At 45.1% G+C, this 19,637-nt stretch overlaps 1 protein-coding gene across 1 annotated transcript in view; it reads left to right on the top strand.

Annotated features, from left to right (window-relative positions):
* Positions 1–1,546: 1,546 nt before the first annotated feature.
* The window catches only part of fbn2b (fibrillin 2b), a 63,389-nt gene continuing 45,298 nt past the window's right edge, over positions 1,547–19,637 (top strand). Inside the window, exons 1-6 of the mRNA XM_082523671.1 lie at positions 1,547–1,805; positions 5,084–5,399; positions 12,379–12,461; positions 12,593–12,688; positions 18,843–18,938; positions 19,301–19,396. Of these exons, the coding sequence (XP_082379797.1) occupies positions 5,221–5,399; positions 12,379–12,461; positions 12,593–12,688; positions 18,843–18,938; positions 19,301–19,396 (550 nt within the window). The 5' untranslated portion in view covers positions 1,547–1,805; positions 5,084–5,220. The remainder of the gene's footprint in view (positions 1,806–5,083; positions 5,400–12,378; positions 12,462–12,592; positions 12,689–18,842; positions 18,939–19,300; positions 19,397–19,637) is intronic.

The raw sequence follows: 19,637 nt of genomic DNA, 5'->3' as shown, positions 1-19,637 counted from the left end.
GTCTATTTCAGCCTCCAAGGAGACAAAACGGCAACGCTGAGATCCGATTTAAGGGAATATGGCTTAATACTTTCATTGTTGTGTCAGGCATTTGGTGCCAAGTGCACACAAAGTCTATCAGTGAACACGATGTGGAAATAAGTAACAATAAAACTTAAATACATCCCGTGATAATCACAAGTGGTTTTACATCATCTCTTCTCCGGAAATCCTCGCCGCCAGCATTCAGTTTGGCAAATTTAGATCATGCCATGTCCCGCAGAGACAAAAAAGGATCGCGCACATGGTCGTAATTATCCAGCTTTGTTAATGTTCTCCTCGAAAACGGGCCGAAGATGTTACCACAAAGCTCCTTTGTCAGGCTTCGAGTGGAGGATGTTTAGGGAAATAAAAAGCATTTCCAGGTACCAGGTGTTGTGTAAAAATACTATTTATGACGCATACCAAACCGATGTGCGAACAACCAGACAAAGTGTCCCCTGTAAATACCCAATCGGCTCGTTCTCCTCCAAGGAGTTTGAGGTCATTGGAGGGCTTAGTGGTCACGTGGCAAAGGAGCATTTATACCCTGAGTATTCAGAAACATCAGTGGTTCCATTAAACCACACGGTGCTTCTTTTAACTCTGATAGCTCTCCAAACTAGGGTCAGGGTTAGGATATTCAGATGACTCGGAGGTGCACCATGAAAGCCGTAACTCTTCACTGCCATCGTTTTTATCTGCACGTCAAAAGTGACAAAAGTTTAAAAGTTGGTAAAAAGTTGGTTCTCAGTCATCTGGGTCACGTCGTCTCAGCTGCTTAAGAAGAAGGCAGCTGGTTTGTGACGACGTTTCATCCAAGACGTTTTTGAGGAACCTAAAGAAGATTTTTTTAAACTCAAGCACACCTCGCTTCCTTTATTATCTTTGCACATGCAGGCAAATTGGTCGGACACTGGCCTGAGCTCACTGACAGTGCAACTGCAATCCCACCTTTCCCCTTAGCAGTGAATTAGCTATGAAAATGCAACTGACTGCTGTGTTTAAGCCAAGATGAATCTTCATTTTCATGAGACTTTGTTTTAAAAGTCTCCTTTGTAGAACTGCCCTGAACCAGTTCAGCTCTGAGACCTCCTCAGCTGTCCTAACCAGTATAACCAAACATGAATGCTAACTTCCTACCAACACTTGTGGCAATAAAGGATGTGTCAGTCACCGGCAGTAAACAGATAAATCTGTTTGAACAGCAAGTGCACACTTGAAACTCTTGCTTTATACTTAGATGTAAATGAAAAATGAATTGTCTGTGATCAGAGCCACGTGTGAGGCTGTTGGATTTTTTAAAACTTTATATCTACAACGACCTAATCCCAGTATTTTAGGCTCTGATCACGAACATCATTAGAAACCATTTGGCAGTTTTGCCTCTGTCTTCACTCCTGATGTTGCGATTCGTTCGGCATCCAAGAATATTTCCTTTGAGGAACTCTTATCTCATCACTTGGTTTAGCCTGAAGGGGAGTTTTGTGCTCCGTGATGATAGTGGAGCTATGTCAGCCACAGTGTGGAGGTTTAGCTACTTGGCCCCTGTTATAACAACTCTAGGAGTCTTGAGGAATGTGGGTTTGTCCTGCAGTCCGTTACTACCCCCCTCTCGCCCAGTGTCTGCCTCACTCTGTGTCCCCTCCCCTCTCCCAAACAGGGCAATTCCCTAACTTTTCTCTTTTTCTCACAAGGCTATAGTTCAATATTCCACTCGGGGGCACATATCCTGTCTCGAATTCCGACGGGGCTCCTCGACGCCAAGGCACTCCAACTGCTGCAAGGTATTAGTACCTCTTGAGAACACTAAAATTTGCTTATCAATGGCTCTGACCATTCTTTCAGCAGCCCGTTGTTTCACGGAGATGATCTCTTTATATGCATGGCTGCCATCTGAAGATGCACAAAGGTAGATGGAAAAATGTAAGAATGCTAACGGATGAAGCGCGGATGCTGCACTTTTCTCTCTAACCGGCTTTTTGGTGTTAAAACGGGCTCGTCGCGTTTTACAGATAGTGCATTGCTCGCCTTGTTTGAGTTTTAGTGTGGTCTTAAGTTTCTAGCAGAGTATAGCGGAATGAAGAGCGCACTCACCTATTTTTCCATCTGTTGTGTTTCAACTAGTAGGAGTTGATGTTGTGTTTTTTCTCCATTCATAAAGTCGTGGTGGCGTGCAGATGTGTTTTCAGCGCGTCACTATCGTGGAAACTCTTATGTGCCTTTTTGGTCAGCTTGCAGCAGATGTCTTGAATGGCTGGTTTGCACTTTTTAAGAGTTGGGGACTGAACCAGACACACTTGTGCACAGCCTGCTCCAAATTATCGGTGCTTCTCTGTAGTGGATTAACAGCAGGCTTAAATGTACTTGTAATGTTGCACCTTAAGTAATTATTAACTGTTTAGGTGGAAAAGAGTGTAAACTGTGCTTGGTGTGATGTTTATCTCTAAGCAAATAGGCTCATTTTGTGTTAAAGGGCATGTTTTGCACCAGCGGTCCGACGATTAAACGATAATCCTGACGGATGCTTTACCTGCTTTATTTTGACAGCACGCTTGGAGAAGTGCTCGGCAGAGCTCGCTCTCCGTAATTGATCATGCATTTCTTTTGTTCGGCTCTGATCCCGCCTCCACACTCAGCTGCAGGGAGCGCAACATTTTGGTTTTCGAGGGATTTTTATTTGAATCGGTGTTTAGAACAAAAAGCGACGATTAAAAAAGGACGTCGCGTAAAAGTTGTGCCAGATTCATGTTTGGACGCGCTCCGGTTTTTTTTTGCCTTAAAGAAACGGGAAATGTGAATTATAGTATAATAGTGGACAATTATATTCACATTTCTTTTTTCCTCAACATCCATCTCTTCCTGCCGGGTTTTGCCAGCACCTCTCCCCGTGTCTGAGCTCTGCATACTTGACTGAGTTCACGGCTCATCCATCTCTCCTCTTCCTTTAAGGATGTGGGGCCATATTTCTCCTGTATTCCGTGTCCAGCCCAGCTATGTGATGCGGTTGGACACTGGGTTTGCTGAGGTTGTATATCACAGGGAGCCCAGAGTTCCCCGTTAAACCCGTAGTCTGTGAGGAGGTAAAGAAGGAGCCTCACGGCTGTCTAATGCCGCTGGCGTCGAGATATTTTTCATTTGAATTTAGCCTAACGCCCTCAGGACTGAGCTGCACAGTTACATTTAGAAACCAAGGCTTCATAAATCACTTGATGAACACTGTATGAGTGAATAAATGTCTAATTGTTCTTTGTTTTCTTTCTGGTTGTGAAATGTGGCATTTTGACCCGACTGATCATGTGATACTGTACACGACTATCTAACCCTCAACTCCTGCGCTTTTCTCCCAGCACGCCGTTAGTCCTGCTCTCTAGCTCCCTCTGGTCTGAAGGCAGCCAAATGAAATCACAGCAGAAGTGCTTCAGTAGCTGTTAGATTTATGTTCTCAACAATAAAGTTTAGCTAAAGTTTAAGATAATATGTGTAAACGACACACTATCCTTTAAGGGACAGCAGTGTAAAAGCTTCTTCATGGTCCAGTGTCCCAAAGGGCAAAAATAACCTCCCCCTTCACTTTGTTTTAATTTTAATGAGTAAAATCTTTATTATCCTTTTTAATGCCAGTAAACAACACTGAACGCTGTATGTTTGACACACAGCATGTTTCTCTAATCAGTTTATGACCTCATTTCCCAGTTTTTGCAGTTTTCTGTGTCTGTTGAGTGATAAACTTGTTACGAGAAGGCTTTGAAGTGCAGTATACTGAAAACAGATTGCTAGAAGTCAGAATTTAAGTCTCTCTTCTCTTTCCTTGCGTGTCCACAAATCACGTTTTCTATTGTCTTACTGTAACCGCCCAGCATCACAAAGGAAAACAAGAAAAGAAGAAAATGAAATGCAAAGTGTTTTGCATCGGAGTATATCGTGTTCTCTTCACAGTGGTCAGAAATCTATGATGGGCATCATTTATTTCATCTGCTCATTACACAGGGTAGACGTGGAGCTTTAACGATATATAAACTCACTTAATTAACTAGCAAAGTTATCATCATCAATAAGATACCATAAAATCGTTTATTGTAACAACATTACAAATTAAGAGTGTATGAAATTCAGATATGAAGCAGAGAAGTTGAAGTGGTGTTGTTAAACTCTCCTCATCCAAAGCTTTGCGAGGCCTGAGTGTAAATGTGAGGCTGTTAATACACCACACTAAGATTAACAGCAGCTCTACACCATCGCCACGCCCACCAGAACCTACCGTGTAACCCGACATGCACCTCCCCCCGAAGTGTAACTACACATGACGCACAGGTGTGTCCAACCTGTCAGGTTTCATCCTAGAAGCATAAATCTACTGTCTTCTTTGGCGTGAACCTCTTGGGATGTAACTTTGGTGCTCTCAGAAGACCCAGACAGGGAAGCTTGCACGAGCAGCACTGTAAGATCAAGATGTCGTCTGAAAGTTCAAACGAGGAACAGATAAAACAGCTAAAATGTAAAATAATTGAAACTGCTGGCTTCTTGAAACACTGAAGTAGTTTAACTAGCTAACACTGTAAAGAAACAGATATAATAGCCAAAGATACTATAAAGGACTGATAAATGTAACATCTGCCACTTGAAGAATCAATGCTTAACCAAAACACCCCCCCAACCGGCTGCAGAAGAGGGCTTCCTGTTTAAAGGGAGGCTTTCCTTCCCACTGCTGTCAGGTTGTAGCTCATAGGGGCGATTGTTCGTGGGGGTCTTTACCTTACAATTTAAAGCACCTTGAGGCGACTGTTATGGTGATTTGGTGCTTTGAAAATAACATTGAATTGAACTAAAACACTGATGATGTGATGGAGTCACAGAGCTGATGTGAAACATAGTTAAGATGAACTTTTCTGTAATTAGCAGCGTTAAAAAATCTAATTTATTCAAATGAACTCAGGTCATTCTGGTGAAATGGGCCCATCTGAGAGGCCTGCAGAGTAAATCTGATGGAAAGGTGCTTCCTGTTAGACCAACGTCTGTGTTTAACTTGTCTCTTAACTTTAATATCCTTTCTTCCTCTGTCTAGCCCTTACTGTGGAGTGCACACCGTGATTTGGTCTGGATCCAGGTCCAGGTCCTGCTGCTCAGTCTGGGTCCGTAAAGTGAAGAGTCACGGAGTGAGCATCAGCACAGGAGGGACTCAGGTGGAGGTATAGCCGACCGATGGGATCTGGGAAGCTGACCCAGGCTCTGCTGGGATGGGTGGTGATGTGCCTCGGGGCGGTTCAGGTGGCTTGCAGTCAAACTGGGAATGGCCCGTACCAAGCTAGCCGCTTCACCGGCACCGTGGACCAGAGGGAGGCGCAGCGGGTTCGACGCCGCGGCCAAGAGACATTGAGAGGGTGAGAATCTGTGTGTTTTACTGTCAATGGCCAATCACAAACATAATACAGAGTCACATGGCACTGCAGGCTGAAATGAACCCAAAGTTCATGTAGCAACATTTGTCTCTGTGTCTGAACAAGGATCCAAACCATGAATGTTTCTCCGTCTTTGAGCTGCTGTGCTTCCTGGGCTCAGACCGAGCCGAAGCCTTATACCAGAGCATGCTGCTGATACTACAGCGCTTTGTCAAAAACAGGACATTTGACATTAATAGACCGCTCGCCAGAATAAAATCTCCCGTGTTTTGTGGAACTTTCTATACAAGTCATGACCCAAATACCCCGACGTGTACTGGTTACGCTATACAAAGGTATTCAGGAATGTAAGGAGATTATAGGCCTCAGTGTTTAAAGTATTTAACAGAGAAATTCAGTGAGCTGGGAGGTGCAGTGCTGTGCAATAACATCAACCACTCCTCATTTCTTTATATTTTCCTTTTTCGAGCAGTAGTTCTTCTTTGTTGGAGGTCTTTCAAAGTTTTTCTTTGGGCTTTGGCTGCTTTTCGGAGTTTTCTGAGGACTGTCTTTTTCACTGTTAAACTACTTCATGCTGACCTTTAAATCATTCATGCATAAAAAGGCATCTAACATACGCCACGAGCCTGTGTCGTGCACCCAGACAAACACATATTTGTTCCCATTTCTTTAGCTGAGTATTTGAAAAATGCCAAACATGACACAGTTTGAACACCAAAGCATTTTACATCTGAACCTATGAATGTTTTTAAAGTGCTGTTTATTTGTCTGTGTGTGGGGAACATCCAGAAACATCATGTCAGCAGCTGCAGCCGCTCACCTCACCCTCCTGTTTCACTCTCTTTCACTTTGTTACCTAAACATCATGAATCAGGAACACACACGTTAGTGCATCAGAGTTTTCGTTGTGTATTTCACCTCTTCTTGACAAACAAAGAGTGTTTTGTTGGAGCCAGCTTCAGTGTCTGCATCAGTTGTTCCAGTCAGTCTCCCATCTGTCCCAGCTTACGGTTCCCCCGGTGCCAAGTCACAGGAAATGAGGTATTCGTATCACCCACGGGGGGTATGAAAAGGGCATTTGTTTCACCGTTGCAGGTGACGGAGCAGCTGAAGGAGTAACGTGGGGCTGGAATGAAAGACAGCCGAGTACCAGAGAGGAAAACTATGAGCGCATAGCTGCAGGTTTTGAGTTGAGGCTTATTAGAAGTGCGGGGCGGCGTCACCGAGCCGGTGTTTTCTCTCACAACATGTCCAGCACTGAACCACAAATAGGCCGGCCTGCCCGTCGCTCAGACTGACTCACGTGTTTGTCCTTGACATATTTAAAGGAGATAGGCCAAAGTGCACGACCCCTTTACCAATCCTACGACTTATCCTGCCTGACACAAATATAAGCACGGACATGTGATCAGCAATAATTCACATTCACAGTTCGTGTGACAGGCAGTGGAGAGAGAGGCACGAAATCAGGAGAGCCTTGCACAATAGCGCACTATTACCATCAAATAGAGTGCGGTTTCATGAGAACAAGTAACAAAAGCCTGCAGACTTTTTTCCATTACATTGCTGAGCGAACCCCACAGTGTCAGGAATAAAATGCTCATGCAGCGATAGTTGCGCTGAAGTGAACTCACAGCATCTTTGCTTTGAAACTCGGGCGTGTTTAGGCTAAAAAAGGTCCGCTCGCACGCTGGGCTTGGGGCCACGGCGAGTACCACGAACCAGAGTTGTTTAACAAAACGCTGGACTTGGTTTCTGATTATTTTGATCGGATTACTTCGTGTGCCTCGGTGCGCCTGGTAACTGTCACTGAAATGATTCTTTTAAGCTGCCTCCCGTGTATTGCAGCGCTCCGGCCAAAGCTCACGAGGCCAAGTGTCGAATCTAGTTTCAGCTACACTCTGGGGGTCGTTGGCCCGAAGCGACGGCGGTTCATCCGACATCGGGTAAAATTAGTCATCTGCACATGAGCAGCTCTGGACGGAAGCCTCGAAAATGAAGAAATCTCATTGGGGACGAGTTTGGGCTGTTAGGCTTTTGTAGCGCGAGCTCAGTGTTTGTTGAGTTTCATGGCAGTTCATCCACACTGGGTCTGTATTCATGAGAGTGGTGCTAATCACAGCAGGCTGTCGGTAACTCGGCGTTCACAGATTCTCCGTGTGGGTCATCACGTTGGCCTTGGGCTGAGGTGCAGTGTTTATTTGCTGGCTACAGCTCCAGATCCCCTGGTCTGTCTCCGGCAGTGCTGGGTTTGATGTTGACTGACTGATTTTTGTGCTCCCGCAGCACACCGCACCCTGGCACCGCCTCATGTGAAGGCGGGATCGAATCCGAGCTGGCCGGCTCCGTGTCCCACCTGCTTTACTTAAATCTGTGATTGACTAACTCAAACGAGTGTATCATTTCTTTATCATTTAGTAAGACTGCTCGTACGTTCGGGCTGAAAAGTCTTGCTTCATGATTTCTTTCACCGTTTTAACTTACCCCTGCTCGGCGGCTCCTCGCCCGGCTGAGATGCTGGCAAACCGGCAGCCAGTCGGCCTCAAACCAGAGGATTACATTTAGTTACTTTCCAGGATGATGTCAATACCACCCTGATGGCCTGGATGGGGTCCTCTATTTACAGACTGCCTTGGCATGTGCCTGATTTGAAACAGAATAAAGAACGATTTTGGATATCGAAACGGTTTCACCTCAGACCTGCAGGAGTGTGAGTGCTTTCAGAGCACAGGAAAGAAAGTCCCTCTTAAAAATATAGCCACAGAGTTTCCCTTTCTCTTTTCTGCACATTCGGGTCCGTTTTGGGATTTTATGCTCGCTGCGAGTGAGCTGACAGGATTATCTGGGACAGCTGATTGGCGTGTGGCTCCTGCTTAATGTCAGACTGCGTGAAAAGACTTAGCCACAAGTTTCCTTCCTTCTTCTGATATGTACGCACAAGAAAACACATTTGTGTAGCTGTATTTGTTTTACAATTACCTTTGTTCAATTAGTCCATGTTTCTTCACAAGAAGCACTTTTCATGGCATGAATAATCTCTGCCCACAGAAACATAATCACTTCTTTTTATATCAAAGCAATAAGAACAAACACTCGCGCTGGGCCTACAAAACCACAAACACAGACAGTTACTGTAAAACTTTATCTCCCTCAGTCCTTCTGACTGACGCAGGATAAAACAGATTTATTGTAGTTCCTGCTCCGCTTTGATCGCTCAGCGTTTAGCATCTTCAGAGTTCCTCCTTTTTTTATTCCAGTCTGTTCTTCAGTTTTTAATTTTCTCGCTTGCCTGAGTTTCTTTCCAGGTTTTAAACTTGATGGTTTTCTTCAGCTGCTTTGAAAGCATCAGACATTGAATCATTTTGCACATATTTAAGGGCTTAAACGTGTCATTCGAGCTGGGCCAGAGTTTTCCTCCTTTGTCTGTTGCACATTATGTTTTCCAGCTTGTTAAAGCCGACTCATAAAAAGTTACCGATCATCGTCAGCTTCGTATCTGTCTGCAGCTCATTTTCTCACATTTCTTTATCGTCAGACTCATTGACTCGTTTGTAGAGAAACGGGCTGTTTGAGGCTTCAGGCGTCTGAACCTGTGACCAGTACAATCACAAGCGTACGTGGGCAAAGACACCGTGAACTGAATGAGTCAGCCCGGCGTCGTGAGTCCGCCTGCTCTGCACTGGCCAACGCAGATCAGGGTGACTAATTTTCTCAGCATACCAGGTTTCTGGGCCACTTCCCTGTAACTTTGCCTTCATTCTTCACTTTCCTTTGGATGAGGTGGCAGCTATTTCCCTTTTGTTATTATTAATGGCAGTTAATGAGCGATCCACAGGACGGGGGTTAGCTTCAAAGGCAGCAACATGGCCACAGAAGAGTTCACCTGTTGTAGTTTTAGCTGTGAGAACAGTAGGACGTTTCAATATTGGGGGGAACCCCCCGGGGCTTAAACTCCTTTTTATGGCAGTTTTTCATTTCGCTCTTGGTTCGTCCTGTAAAGCCTCCTCTGTGCAACGGGAGACAAGGCCCTGACCCAGAGGAAAGAGGTGAAAGAAAGAGGAAAGAAAACAAACCAGAGCTTCTGACCTCGGGGTCGCGCCCTCGTAATTCGTTGTATATTGACATCAGGTCAGCGGAAAATCGTCAGTGCCGCGTGAAGGAATGGATCAGGAAACAATTTTGCTCGCGAGCGCTCGTTAGGCGTCGGCATTTAGATTCTTGCTGTGTCCATTTCTGAACTTCGGTTTGTGTGTTTGCAGAAATGCAGCCCCCACTCAGGGTCCGTGCAGCTCACGCTGCTCTTTGCTTCGTTTTCATATCTCTGTTTTCCGCTTCTCCTGCTTCCTCCTCTTCTCAACATAAACTTGTTTGCTTTCTCTCCCACTGATCTCCTGTTCCTTTCCCACCAACCAGTCTTTCCTCTTCCTAATCACCATTCCTTTCGCTCTTTTCACCCTTTCTCTCCAAAGGTCACAATTTGGTTTCTGCAAACACCCTTAAAGAAATTTTCTTTGTTCTTTTACGTGTTTGTCTTCTTTCTTTGTCTGACCGTTCATTCTACCTTCATTAATATCTCTCGTCTGCCTGCCCACCTGTTTTTCTGTCCTGTTGTCCCGCAGTGCCATCTGGGAATGTGGTTGGAGGTGTGTTTCCATATATCAGAGACTCAAACTCCAGCTGTCATCTTCCTGGTAAAAAACTAGGATTATTGCAGATGCTGCCCAGTGAGGCGGGGTAAGCACACAGGAGCAACTTAAGTTCATCAGCGTCAACGCCTTAAATTCCAGTTTTATTTGGGATTAATCAAGGAAAAGCTGCACTGTGGTGTTAGTGGGTTGGAACTACAAATACATCAACCTGACTGTTACTGGTTTGTCTTTTTTTTTTATTCACTAAAATCAACTAGTTTCCCCATAAAATGTTTTAAAATCTAAAATCTTTTCAGCTGTTCCGATTAAAAAACAAAAACAGTCGGGCACATCGACTCCCGCAAAGTGGAAAATTGTAATTTTTAAACATTTGGGCAACAATTTCTGCACAGTTAGCAAAAAGAAAATGAAATGTATTTAATTATTGAACTTTAAAGACGCTAATGAGCCGACGATCAAGAAAAACTAGCTGCTTTATTCATTTTGAGTCTTAATGCTAAGCTACGCTAACAGGCCTCTGTTCCCACTGCATACGAGGGTGTTAGCATCGTCTCATGAAGCCGAGCTGGTCTGAAACCCGGACACGCACCCAGTCAAACGTCACTCTGTGTTTTTGGCTAGCTTGGTGTTAGCATGCTGTCTGTGCAGATACTTACAAAGAGCTTAAGCTGTGTTTGCAACATAATGCGGATGTTTCTGTCCCTGTTGCAGTTTCCACTCTACCATTGCGCCGTTGTCAGTTTTTGCAATAAAAATAGAAATAACATCCATATTTTCACCCTCGAGACCTGTATCGATGGACCTTCTCTCACAGAAACCGAAATAAGCCGACTGTAACAAACACACGTAAACGAAAACGCACTTTTGTTTGATTTTTTTTCTTTCTATCCACCTGGTACGCAGGTAACTGCAGCGCCTCCCCAGCACAAGTAACGACATACAGTAACTGTAACTGTAAAGTAAGCAGTGAGTTTAGTACAGTGATGCGTCTCATTATTAAGTTATTGAAACAGGTAATGTGATTACAGTATCTCGTTACTTTGTAATGCATCACAGCCAACACTGTGTGTGTGTGTTATAAATATGAACGTGTGTGTTATGTAAAGTGAGAGCAGAGTAGAGTGCTGGGTGACCGGAGTCCATTCAGCATTTCTTAATTCGACATTTCTGCCTTTGAGCTGATGTTCTTAGAAAGAAACGGGGCAAAGATATTTCTGTTAGCTCTGGAAAAGTTCTAATGCAGGACTGTGTTGAGCTGCATCATGGGAAATGTAGTATCCAGCAGTCACTTAGGGACCAGAACATCTCAGCTCTGCCAACTTATTTTATGAGTCTGGTTTGTACTGCTTCATGTTTGGTGTTATAAGTTATGAGTAATCTACTTTTACCAAAAAAAGTTTCTGTTTTCACAACACGATAAATTAAATCCTGGGGGTAGAAAATTGTCCCTGTGGCAAATTATTTTACTATGAGCATCTGGATCAGGCTTCATCCAAACTCACCACGCTGCGGTCCGTCGCTACTTAGTCATGCCATCGGCAAATGACCAACTTGGATGACCGCAAACACTCGTCATTATACGCTCTGGACGGTGACTGAGGATAACAGTAGTTTAGCCACACAGCTGGAACCCTGACCGACACTGACCTGAGTGTCTCGTGCTTGCACGAGTCTTTGACGACCGATGCCCGTTTGGACAGCTCCTCCTTTAAATATACAAAGAGGTGCTTTTATTCACGGAGCTCCTCTCATTAGCTTGTAAAACAGACCTCAGTCCTGACGGCATGTTTATGTGTGTGCTTGAGTGTGTGAGCAGACCCAGTCGGTTCTAGATGTGGTTTAGCCATTTCCTCTGAGGAAAACTCTGTGGCTAACCTTTAAGGCCAGACAAGCAGCCCATGAGCTGTGATGAGTGTTACATCTGTCAGACAGGGTCAAAGTTTGCTGTCTGCCACTAAGGATCAGAGCCGACTACCAGCAGGGTCTGTGCCAGAAATCAGGGCGGCCGGGCATATCTTTGAGAGAGAGGAGGACTCTGCACATCCTGTCTTTCCAAGCTTAGAAATGAGCATTGAAGGAAAACAAAACACTGAGCTGAAGGCCTCTTGCATTTCCCTCCTACCAAGCCTGAGAATACCTCAATCCATCACTTTACAATGCTTTCATATCAAAGTTTGTTTTTTCTGAAAGCAGAGACCGAGCAGGTTCTGGGCTCCTCAGAAATGAGCTGATGTGTGTGTGTTTGTTCAATGATGTACTGAAGTGTGCTGGCAGTAGTAAGTAGTGTGTTTCTTTGTTCTTTTCTCTATCAGACCCAATGTGTGCGGCTCTCGCTTCCATTCATATTGCTGTCCAGGCTGGAAGACTCTGCCGGGAGGAAACCAGTGCATTGTTCGTAAGTTCCCCACATCGCAAAACTCAGCGGAGAAGATAGCAAATAGGCATAGCACGATTGGTTCGTGTGATTATGTATGGTCATTAGATCGACTCTCCTTTCCGCTCTGTCTTGGTCTTTTTGCTCTCCAGCGATTTGCAGGAATTCTTGTGGTGATGGCTTCTGTTCCAGACCCAACATGTGTACCTGCTCGAACGGCCAGCTTTCCCCGAGCTGTGGAGCAGGAGGTCAGTACCTACACACACACACACACACACACAGTTATGATGATTATCATAACTGTAACTATAAAAATCAGTTTGATAATGACTTCGCTGGGATGCCAAGAAATCTCCAAAGTTTTCCACTTTCTAAACCGAGTGTGACCTTTGTGACGAGCCGCCTTATCCTGACGGTTACACTGTGGTCACAAAGGGACGGTCAGCAGCCGTCTTTGGGTAGGCTGTGGTTTTTAATGCTTTTTGATATGTATCAAACAGTATCGCCGTCACTGTTACACCACAACCAAAGCAGGATCCTTTCATGCTGCTTAAACCAAACTCTGACGCTGCCACCTTAATGCCAAAGCAGAGACTGAGACCAGGAAACCTTTGCTTAATCTTCTGTTGTCCAGCTTTGGTGAGCGTGAGCCTCAGTGTCCTGTTGTTAGCTGACAGGAGTGACGTCCTGTCCAGCGTTACCTTCCTATCAGCTCCAAACAGGCTGGTCATTCTTCTCTGTCCTCTGGCATCAACACAGCATTTCCCAGAGTTCTGCGACTCACGTGATGCTCCTTGTTTTTCAGCCCATTCTTGGTAAACCGTGACTGTGTGGAAAATACTCAGTGTGGCACCAACAAACATGACACATTCAAAGTCACTTTAATCACCTTTCCTCCCCACTCTGATGCTCAGTCTGAACTTCAGCAGATCATCACCAGGTCTGCATACTTAAATAAACTGCTGCCATGTGATTGGCTGATTTGGCATTTGTAGCAGTAGATTAAGTAAATCAAACAAAGCCGCTTTCTCTCTTTGCCGAAGATTAAAACCTCTGAAAACTCGATACACAGAAGATCTAAGCAGGACGTAGCCAGCAGCATCTTAGCATAAATATGAGAAGACCCGTCGAGTTATTCAGAAGCAGAAAACCTGTAGCTGTTTCTGCAAATAGTCGGGTACCAAATTCATGTAAAATGACATCATGTAAGAGTCACATGTATCTTGTATCAAGTCCTAAACATGAGGTGGTTTCTTTTTCTTCAAATTCAAGCCTTTTGCTTGAGAGCATGGCGTCCACTTGTATGTTTCCTTACTAGCACAAGCAAAATAATCAGCTGTCACTGTTATAGTGGAAAGTGCAGAGATGGTGTATTTCCTTTAGTCCTCTGCATGGTTTCAGGCCTTACTTCACTCTGCTGTTCGAAGCTGTGAAGTGTTTCTTTTCCTCTGCCACACGTCTCTGTCCCACCTTACTCTTATAGTAACACTCAGGCCCGTGTAATAGCAGTGTGTGGAGCCTGCTCAGGTCAAAGGGTTTGTCAGGATTAACGTGGAGAGTCTGGCTGCCCGGCTCAGTCTGCTGGATTACTTACAGACCACTCAGGATGTGTGTTTGGAGCAAAGTGTTGTACTTCACATACAGAGTGTGTGAAATCATGTTTGTCTTTATGAGATTACTGCACAGTGTGCGGCTTTTCAGTATAAAGTTAATATGTGCAAGACACACTGCAAACATTGTTGTTAAGCACCACTGTGGGAGCAAGAAAGTTGTGTTGGTGTGTGTTAAGTCGCATGCAGTGCGTTCAGCTTCGTTGCTTTAGTGGGCCAAAGTCAGCTCATCAGTCACGCCTGGCCCTGCCAGACCCTTTGCACAGACTCACATTCCTCCAAGCCCACTAACACACACGGCGCACACAGCGAGGCAGAGACACTCGAAGCGAAATCCAAACAGACAGAAAAATGCGTCTCACACACACAGTCATCATCATTTGGCTCAGAGCTGTAAAACAGGATCTCTTCCCGCCATAAGTAACGATTAGGAGAAGGCTGGAGGGCGGGGTGAGGGAAACGTGCCTTTGACCTGTCTGGCAGAACACGCACAGATGTGCAGTGAAATCTGTGCTCTGGCTATGAAGTCATGCTCCTCAGGGGCGTGGAAGTGAAGTGAGAGATTAGTGGGAGAGCTTGGACCAAACTTCCTGTCGCACTCCCCGAGCCGGGTGTACCCACGGCAACGGCCACGTGACCAGTTTACCAGGGCTCATCTACACTCTCTGTGTGGCTGCTGTCGTCCCAAATATGCAAACTCCCTAATTCAGCTTTGGCCAGAGTCCATCATTTAACAGGATAATTCAGTGCAGTTGGAAACAAATTGCAGCTCTATGGAATTCCATTTTTAAATGCCAATTCCTCCGCCTTAATTATACGGCCCACTTCTAGCACCCTGCTCTCCAGAGTTATAGATAGTGTTTTCATGTTTCACGTCTTGCCTGTGGAACGCAGAGGTTTACATAAATAGCTCTTCCTGGAATCTCGTGTTTGCCAGGAAACAAGGCCAGGCAGGATTTGGGAAACGTACACATGTCCAGAAGAAGGAATGTTGAATGTGTGTGAAAGCAGGCTGATCGAATAAATGAGTCACATTTATCGATAACCAGAAAGTACGCGTCGCTTCCAGACAAGTCGCCCTTGTTAGCAGCCGAGTTCTGGCAGAGCAGCTGTGCTGGGGTGTCTTTAAAACCTCGTCTCGCAATAACCGTAATTACAGAATCGTTACCAGAGATGCGCTGATGCTGAGAAACAGCTGTCTCTGAGCTCTGGGGCTGGAGAGACGCAGATTTGATCAAGTCTCAGTCAGACATGATTATGTTTACATGGCTCGCTTAAAGAGCCACTATAGTCACTGGTCTTTGTCCGACCTCTAAACTGCTCTCAGGTGACTGCCGGGCTTTAACCAGCATTACAGTTTTTCTCAGCTGCAAAACATGCATACTTAGAAAAACCTGAAGCTCGCCCCAAACCATGAATTCATTTGTTAAAATGAGGTTTTTGCTTCAATGAATAAGTCAGTGCCACTAAAATGACAAATTCCTTTGACACTGTGTAAACGTAGGTAACCCAAATATTTAGATATTTTCTCTGAATGATCGAAGCTTTTACAGGATGTCCTAGCAGCATAAGATGGAAACGTCCCACAGAAAGATCCTCCCAAAGGTGGTTGCAACAAGCGCTAACCACCTCGCGTCCACGCTGCCCCTAAACTATTAACAGGAACAATGAAAAGTTTACACGCTTTTGTTTATGTTTGCTTATGTTTATTTTATTTATATAGCACATGTCATTACAACAGTAGGATTGGCCAAAGTGCTGCACACAGATACAAATTACACAGTAAAAGGACTTAAAATACTGATACAAAGTAACAACAAGAGAGAGAAAAAAGCATTTCTGTGTGAATTTGTACATCTGAGTAACAACACAGGGCCAGCCTGTCTTTCACTTCACCACAGGTGTGTGTGTGTGTGTGTGTGTGTGTGTGTGTGTGTGTGTGTGTGTGTGTGTGTGTGTGTGTATCACCTGCACTTTTTTCTGCATCTTCTTATTTCTGACGTCTTCCTGTTTGCTGCGCTGCCACACATCCTTACTGCTCTACTAGGAGACACGTTGCGCGCTGATTCGAAGGATTTCAAACAGCTCGACTGCATCTCAGGAGTTTTGTGCCAAAGCAACTGAGAAGAACTGTAACAGCTCCAGATTGTGGCACTGGTGTTGCAACCAGTGTGTGCTGTCTTTAATAAGAAGTAAAGCTGGAACCCACACAGGCAGATTTAGAGACTTATTGAGTAAATGATCCTGTAGTTATTCTATCACACATGGAGGATACGTCTGAGTGTGTTTCATGGGAAACTGAGGTTGACAGTTTGACTCAGCAGTCCAAACAGAAAAAGCATCCAAAGACAGTTACGATACGGCTTATCTGCTAATGCAGTCAGAGTCTCGGGTCAGTCACGTCTGTGCTAAAGAACCAGCACGATCATTCAGGCTTGAAACCAACATCATATTCCATGAAAGGAAAGGAGTGCGGCTTTGAAACCAGTCGCTCCACTGCAGTTTTATCTTGCACAGAAGTGAGTCTCTGTGCTGTTTGGTGTAAAGTTTAAAAATGCAAATAAAACAAAAGAGTTGTTCTCATTAACCCAAAAGCTGATTGATGACTTGAGCGAGGTGCAGAACTAAACAAAAGTTGGGGAGGGTTATTTCCTGGAACTCAAAGACTCCTTTGTGGTCGGAGCTGCTTTGAGAGCATCTTGTGCAACCTTTGTTTTCACTGCATCACGGGGACTTGTCACAGGTCTCTGGGGTGTGTAAATCAGGACACAACATAGCTATAAAGCACCTCAGTTTTCCATCACACTCCCGCTCAGCTCCAACACACACTCACACGCGAGCCTCGACTTCCTGTGTTTCTCAGATTCTCGTAAAAAACACCCAGATGTGAGCAGCTTACCGACGATACAACCAGAACACAGAAGCGCATTGTGCTGCCACAACCCTGCACCCCTGCTTCTTTGGATGACACACACACAGCCTCCCAATCATGCTGCTCTGCACGTCCAGCTTCCCATGCACGGGTCATTGGGGCAGACCATCTCTTTCCACCTGCAGGAGATGGAGCGTCATGAGGAGAAGCTATCCAATGAGATCATATTTTCTGTGTCCAAATGTGGTCATTCCTCTCCTCCTCCTGCTCCTTCAGATGAGCTCCTGTAACAGAGAAAGCTCGTGACATGAAAGCTTACCTCCAGTGTCTCTCTCTTCAGTCAGCAGCCTCTTATCCTCCTGAGGAGCAGAGGATGATAAGCAGACAGAGAGCCTCACACTACAGCGTCTCTTGCTGTTAGCCAAAGTCTTCCTGCTCTTCCTGGACCTATTTAAAAACATGTTTTTGTGAGGAGCCCTGAGTTTAGGGGGTTTTCTCCACGGTTTGTTTCATGGTGGGGAAAATTGTAATCACTCACTGCAGTCATTATTTATGATTCACATGACTGCTTCTATTGCTGGCCTTACAGACAGTTGCTGTAATCTTCCATCTTGAAGGTTGAAAGCTGGGAGCAAGGCCGTACCCGACTCCCTAAAGGATGAACAAGAAGAACGTTGAAAGACAGAGGCAGCCCACTAGTACACTGACCTGTAAATGCAGGCTCCTCCAGAGTCCCAAACTATTTGCTTTCATTTATCACCATGTGTTGCTATGAGGAGCAGTCCAGACAGAATGAGCTTCTGCCAGATCTGTGCATGGAGCCTGCCAAGAGTTGCACGTCAGAAAGCTAACTGGGACTTCTAGATGCATTCAATCTATGGAACAAATGAGAGCTTTGTAAACCATTCCTGTGAAAAATACCTCGCCTTACATTTTCCAAAACTGCACAGGATCCAGATCCAAGGATTCGTGCCATTGTGCTTTGACTCATGTACACTAAAACTTGGTGCTGCGCGAGTTTCCAGTAAGGCAGGAATCTCAAAATGAAAAGCTACCTCAGAGCGTATTCCTTCATTATGATTCACACAAGGCATATTTAGTGTGTTTGGGTACAGTCAGAGTAAGTGGGTGGATTATAGTGGCTGAAATACCTCCTGTTGGCAAGTGTGCAAACTCAGAAAGTCTCATTAGACAAAGTCAGCTCTGGGGAAGCTCAGTCATTTCCCCTCTGCTGCAGAGCGCTGCATGCCAGAAATGTTAAAGAGAGACAGACGCGCACAGACAGATGGAGGGAAGAGAGAGGAAATTAATGTTGAACTTAAGATTCAGATAAAAACAGAAGAGCATGAAAGGCACAGAGTTTATAGGGGAAGGAGGACTAAAGGACAATAAAATCAACGTCGGCGTCTCTGCTTTGCTACGTTCAGTCAAAAGCTGGCTCAGCAGAAGCTGCCTGTCGGCCAGGAGCGCCAATTAGCTGCTCTAAAGGAAGCTGCTCCTACGTGTTCGAGATCGTCACATTGACCCTCTCGACCAAAGCAGTCTGACAGCCTGGAAGGTTTTTACAGAGACTCCGCTTATGGCTCTTTTTTCGTACTCTTCTTCACACCCTGTTGGCTTTTGTTCTTCTTCTTTGCTTCTTGTGCGCTCTTCTCTTTGCTCCCTTCCCCCAGTTTTCTTTTCAGCAAATTCCTGACTGGCTGTAGCCTTCAGCTGGCCTGACATATTGCCTAACCCCAGTCCGTATGATTAGCTCCGGATTTGTAGCTTGGGGTGTTTTTGAACAGTGTATGTTAATCGGAACCCTCCAAACATGTGTAAACTACCAACATGTGTAAAATCCATATTTAATTAAAATGCAGGTGTTCAGACGGAGCTGCTGATGGGCCTTCTGAGCCAAACCTTTCCTCTCTCTTACAGTTCAGTCCTGTAATGTCAGGTGTATGAACGGAGGCAGCTGCGCCGAGGACTCCTGCTTGTGCACAAAAGGATACACCGGCAACCACTGCGGACAACGTGAGTGCAAAACTGCTGAGCCTGGGTGCGGGGCGGTGCGCTGTGCATGCACATATGTGTAACTTGCATTAGTGTCTTGTGTGCTGCGCAGACCACGTGTGTTTAGAAGAATGTTTGATATTCTTCAAGTCTGCAGAACTTTGGTCACAGTTTTACGCTTAAACCTCATAAGAACAGAAGCGAGGACATTTGAAGCTCACGCCAACAGGCCTGTTGCTGCTGTCTTTACCTGCTGAGCGTACAAGCAGAAGCATTCATTACAAACACAAGACAGAATGCGGTCGCGACATTTCTATAAGAAACAAAGAATTAAAGAGAGTCTGTATTTCTCACTGGATCCATTTTTCCTCTGTCTCGGGCAGCTGTGTGTGAGAATGGCTGCCAGAACGGTGGGCGCTGCATCGGGCCCAACAGATGTGCCTGTGTCTACGGTTTCACTGGCCCGCAGTGCGAGAGAGGTGAGCGCTCATCCTTATTGCTGTGTTTATACTGTGTGACTGATTCTCTTCCTTAGAGGAGGCCTTCAAATATGAATCCCCGCTCGGACTTTGGTGGGAAAACCACGAGGAACAAAGACAGTACACCCTGCTCTCGTTATGCTTGCTGGGGTTGAATGATATGATAATCTGTGTGCCTGCTTTTTGTTTCGCGCCCAAAGACGCTGTTGAGATGATCTGGGTAAATTAAGGTATTGTTTGT

This window comes from Aulonocara stuartgranti (genome assembly GCF_965226115.1).
Source record: "Aulonocara stuartgranti genome assembly, chromosome: 23".
NCBI lineage: Eukaryota > Metazoa > Chordata > Actinopteri > Cichliformes > Cichlidae > Aulonocara > Aulonocara stuartgranti.
Note: the sequence above shows the minus strand (reverse complement) of the source record. Positions and strands in the feature narration are given on the sequence as shown.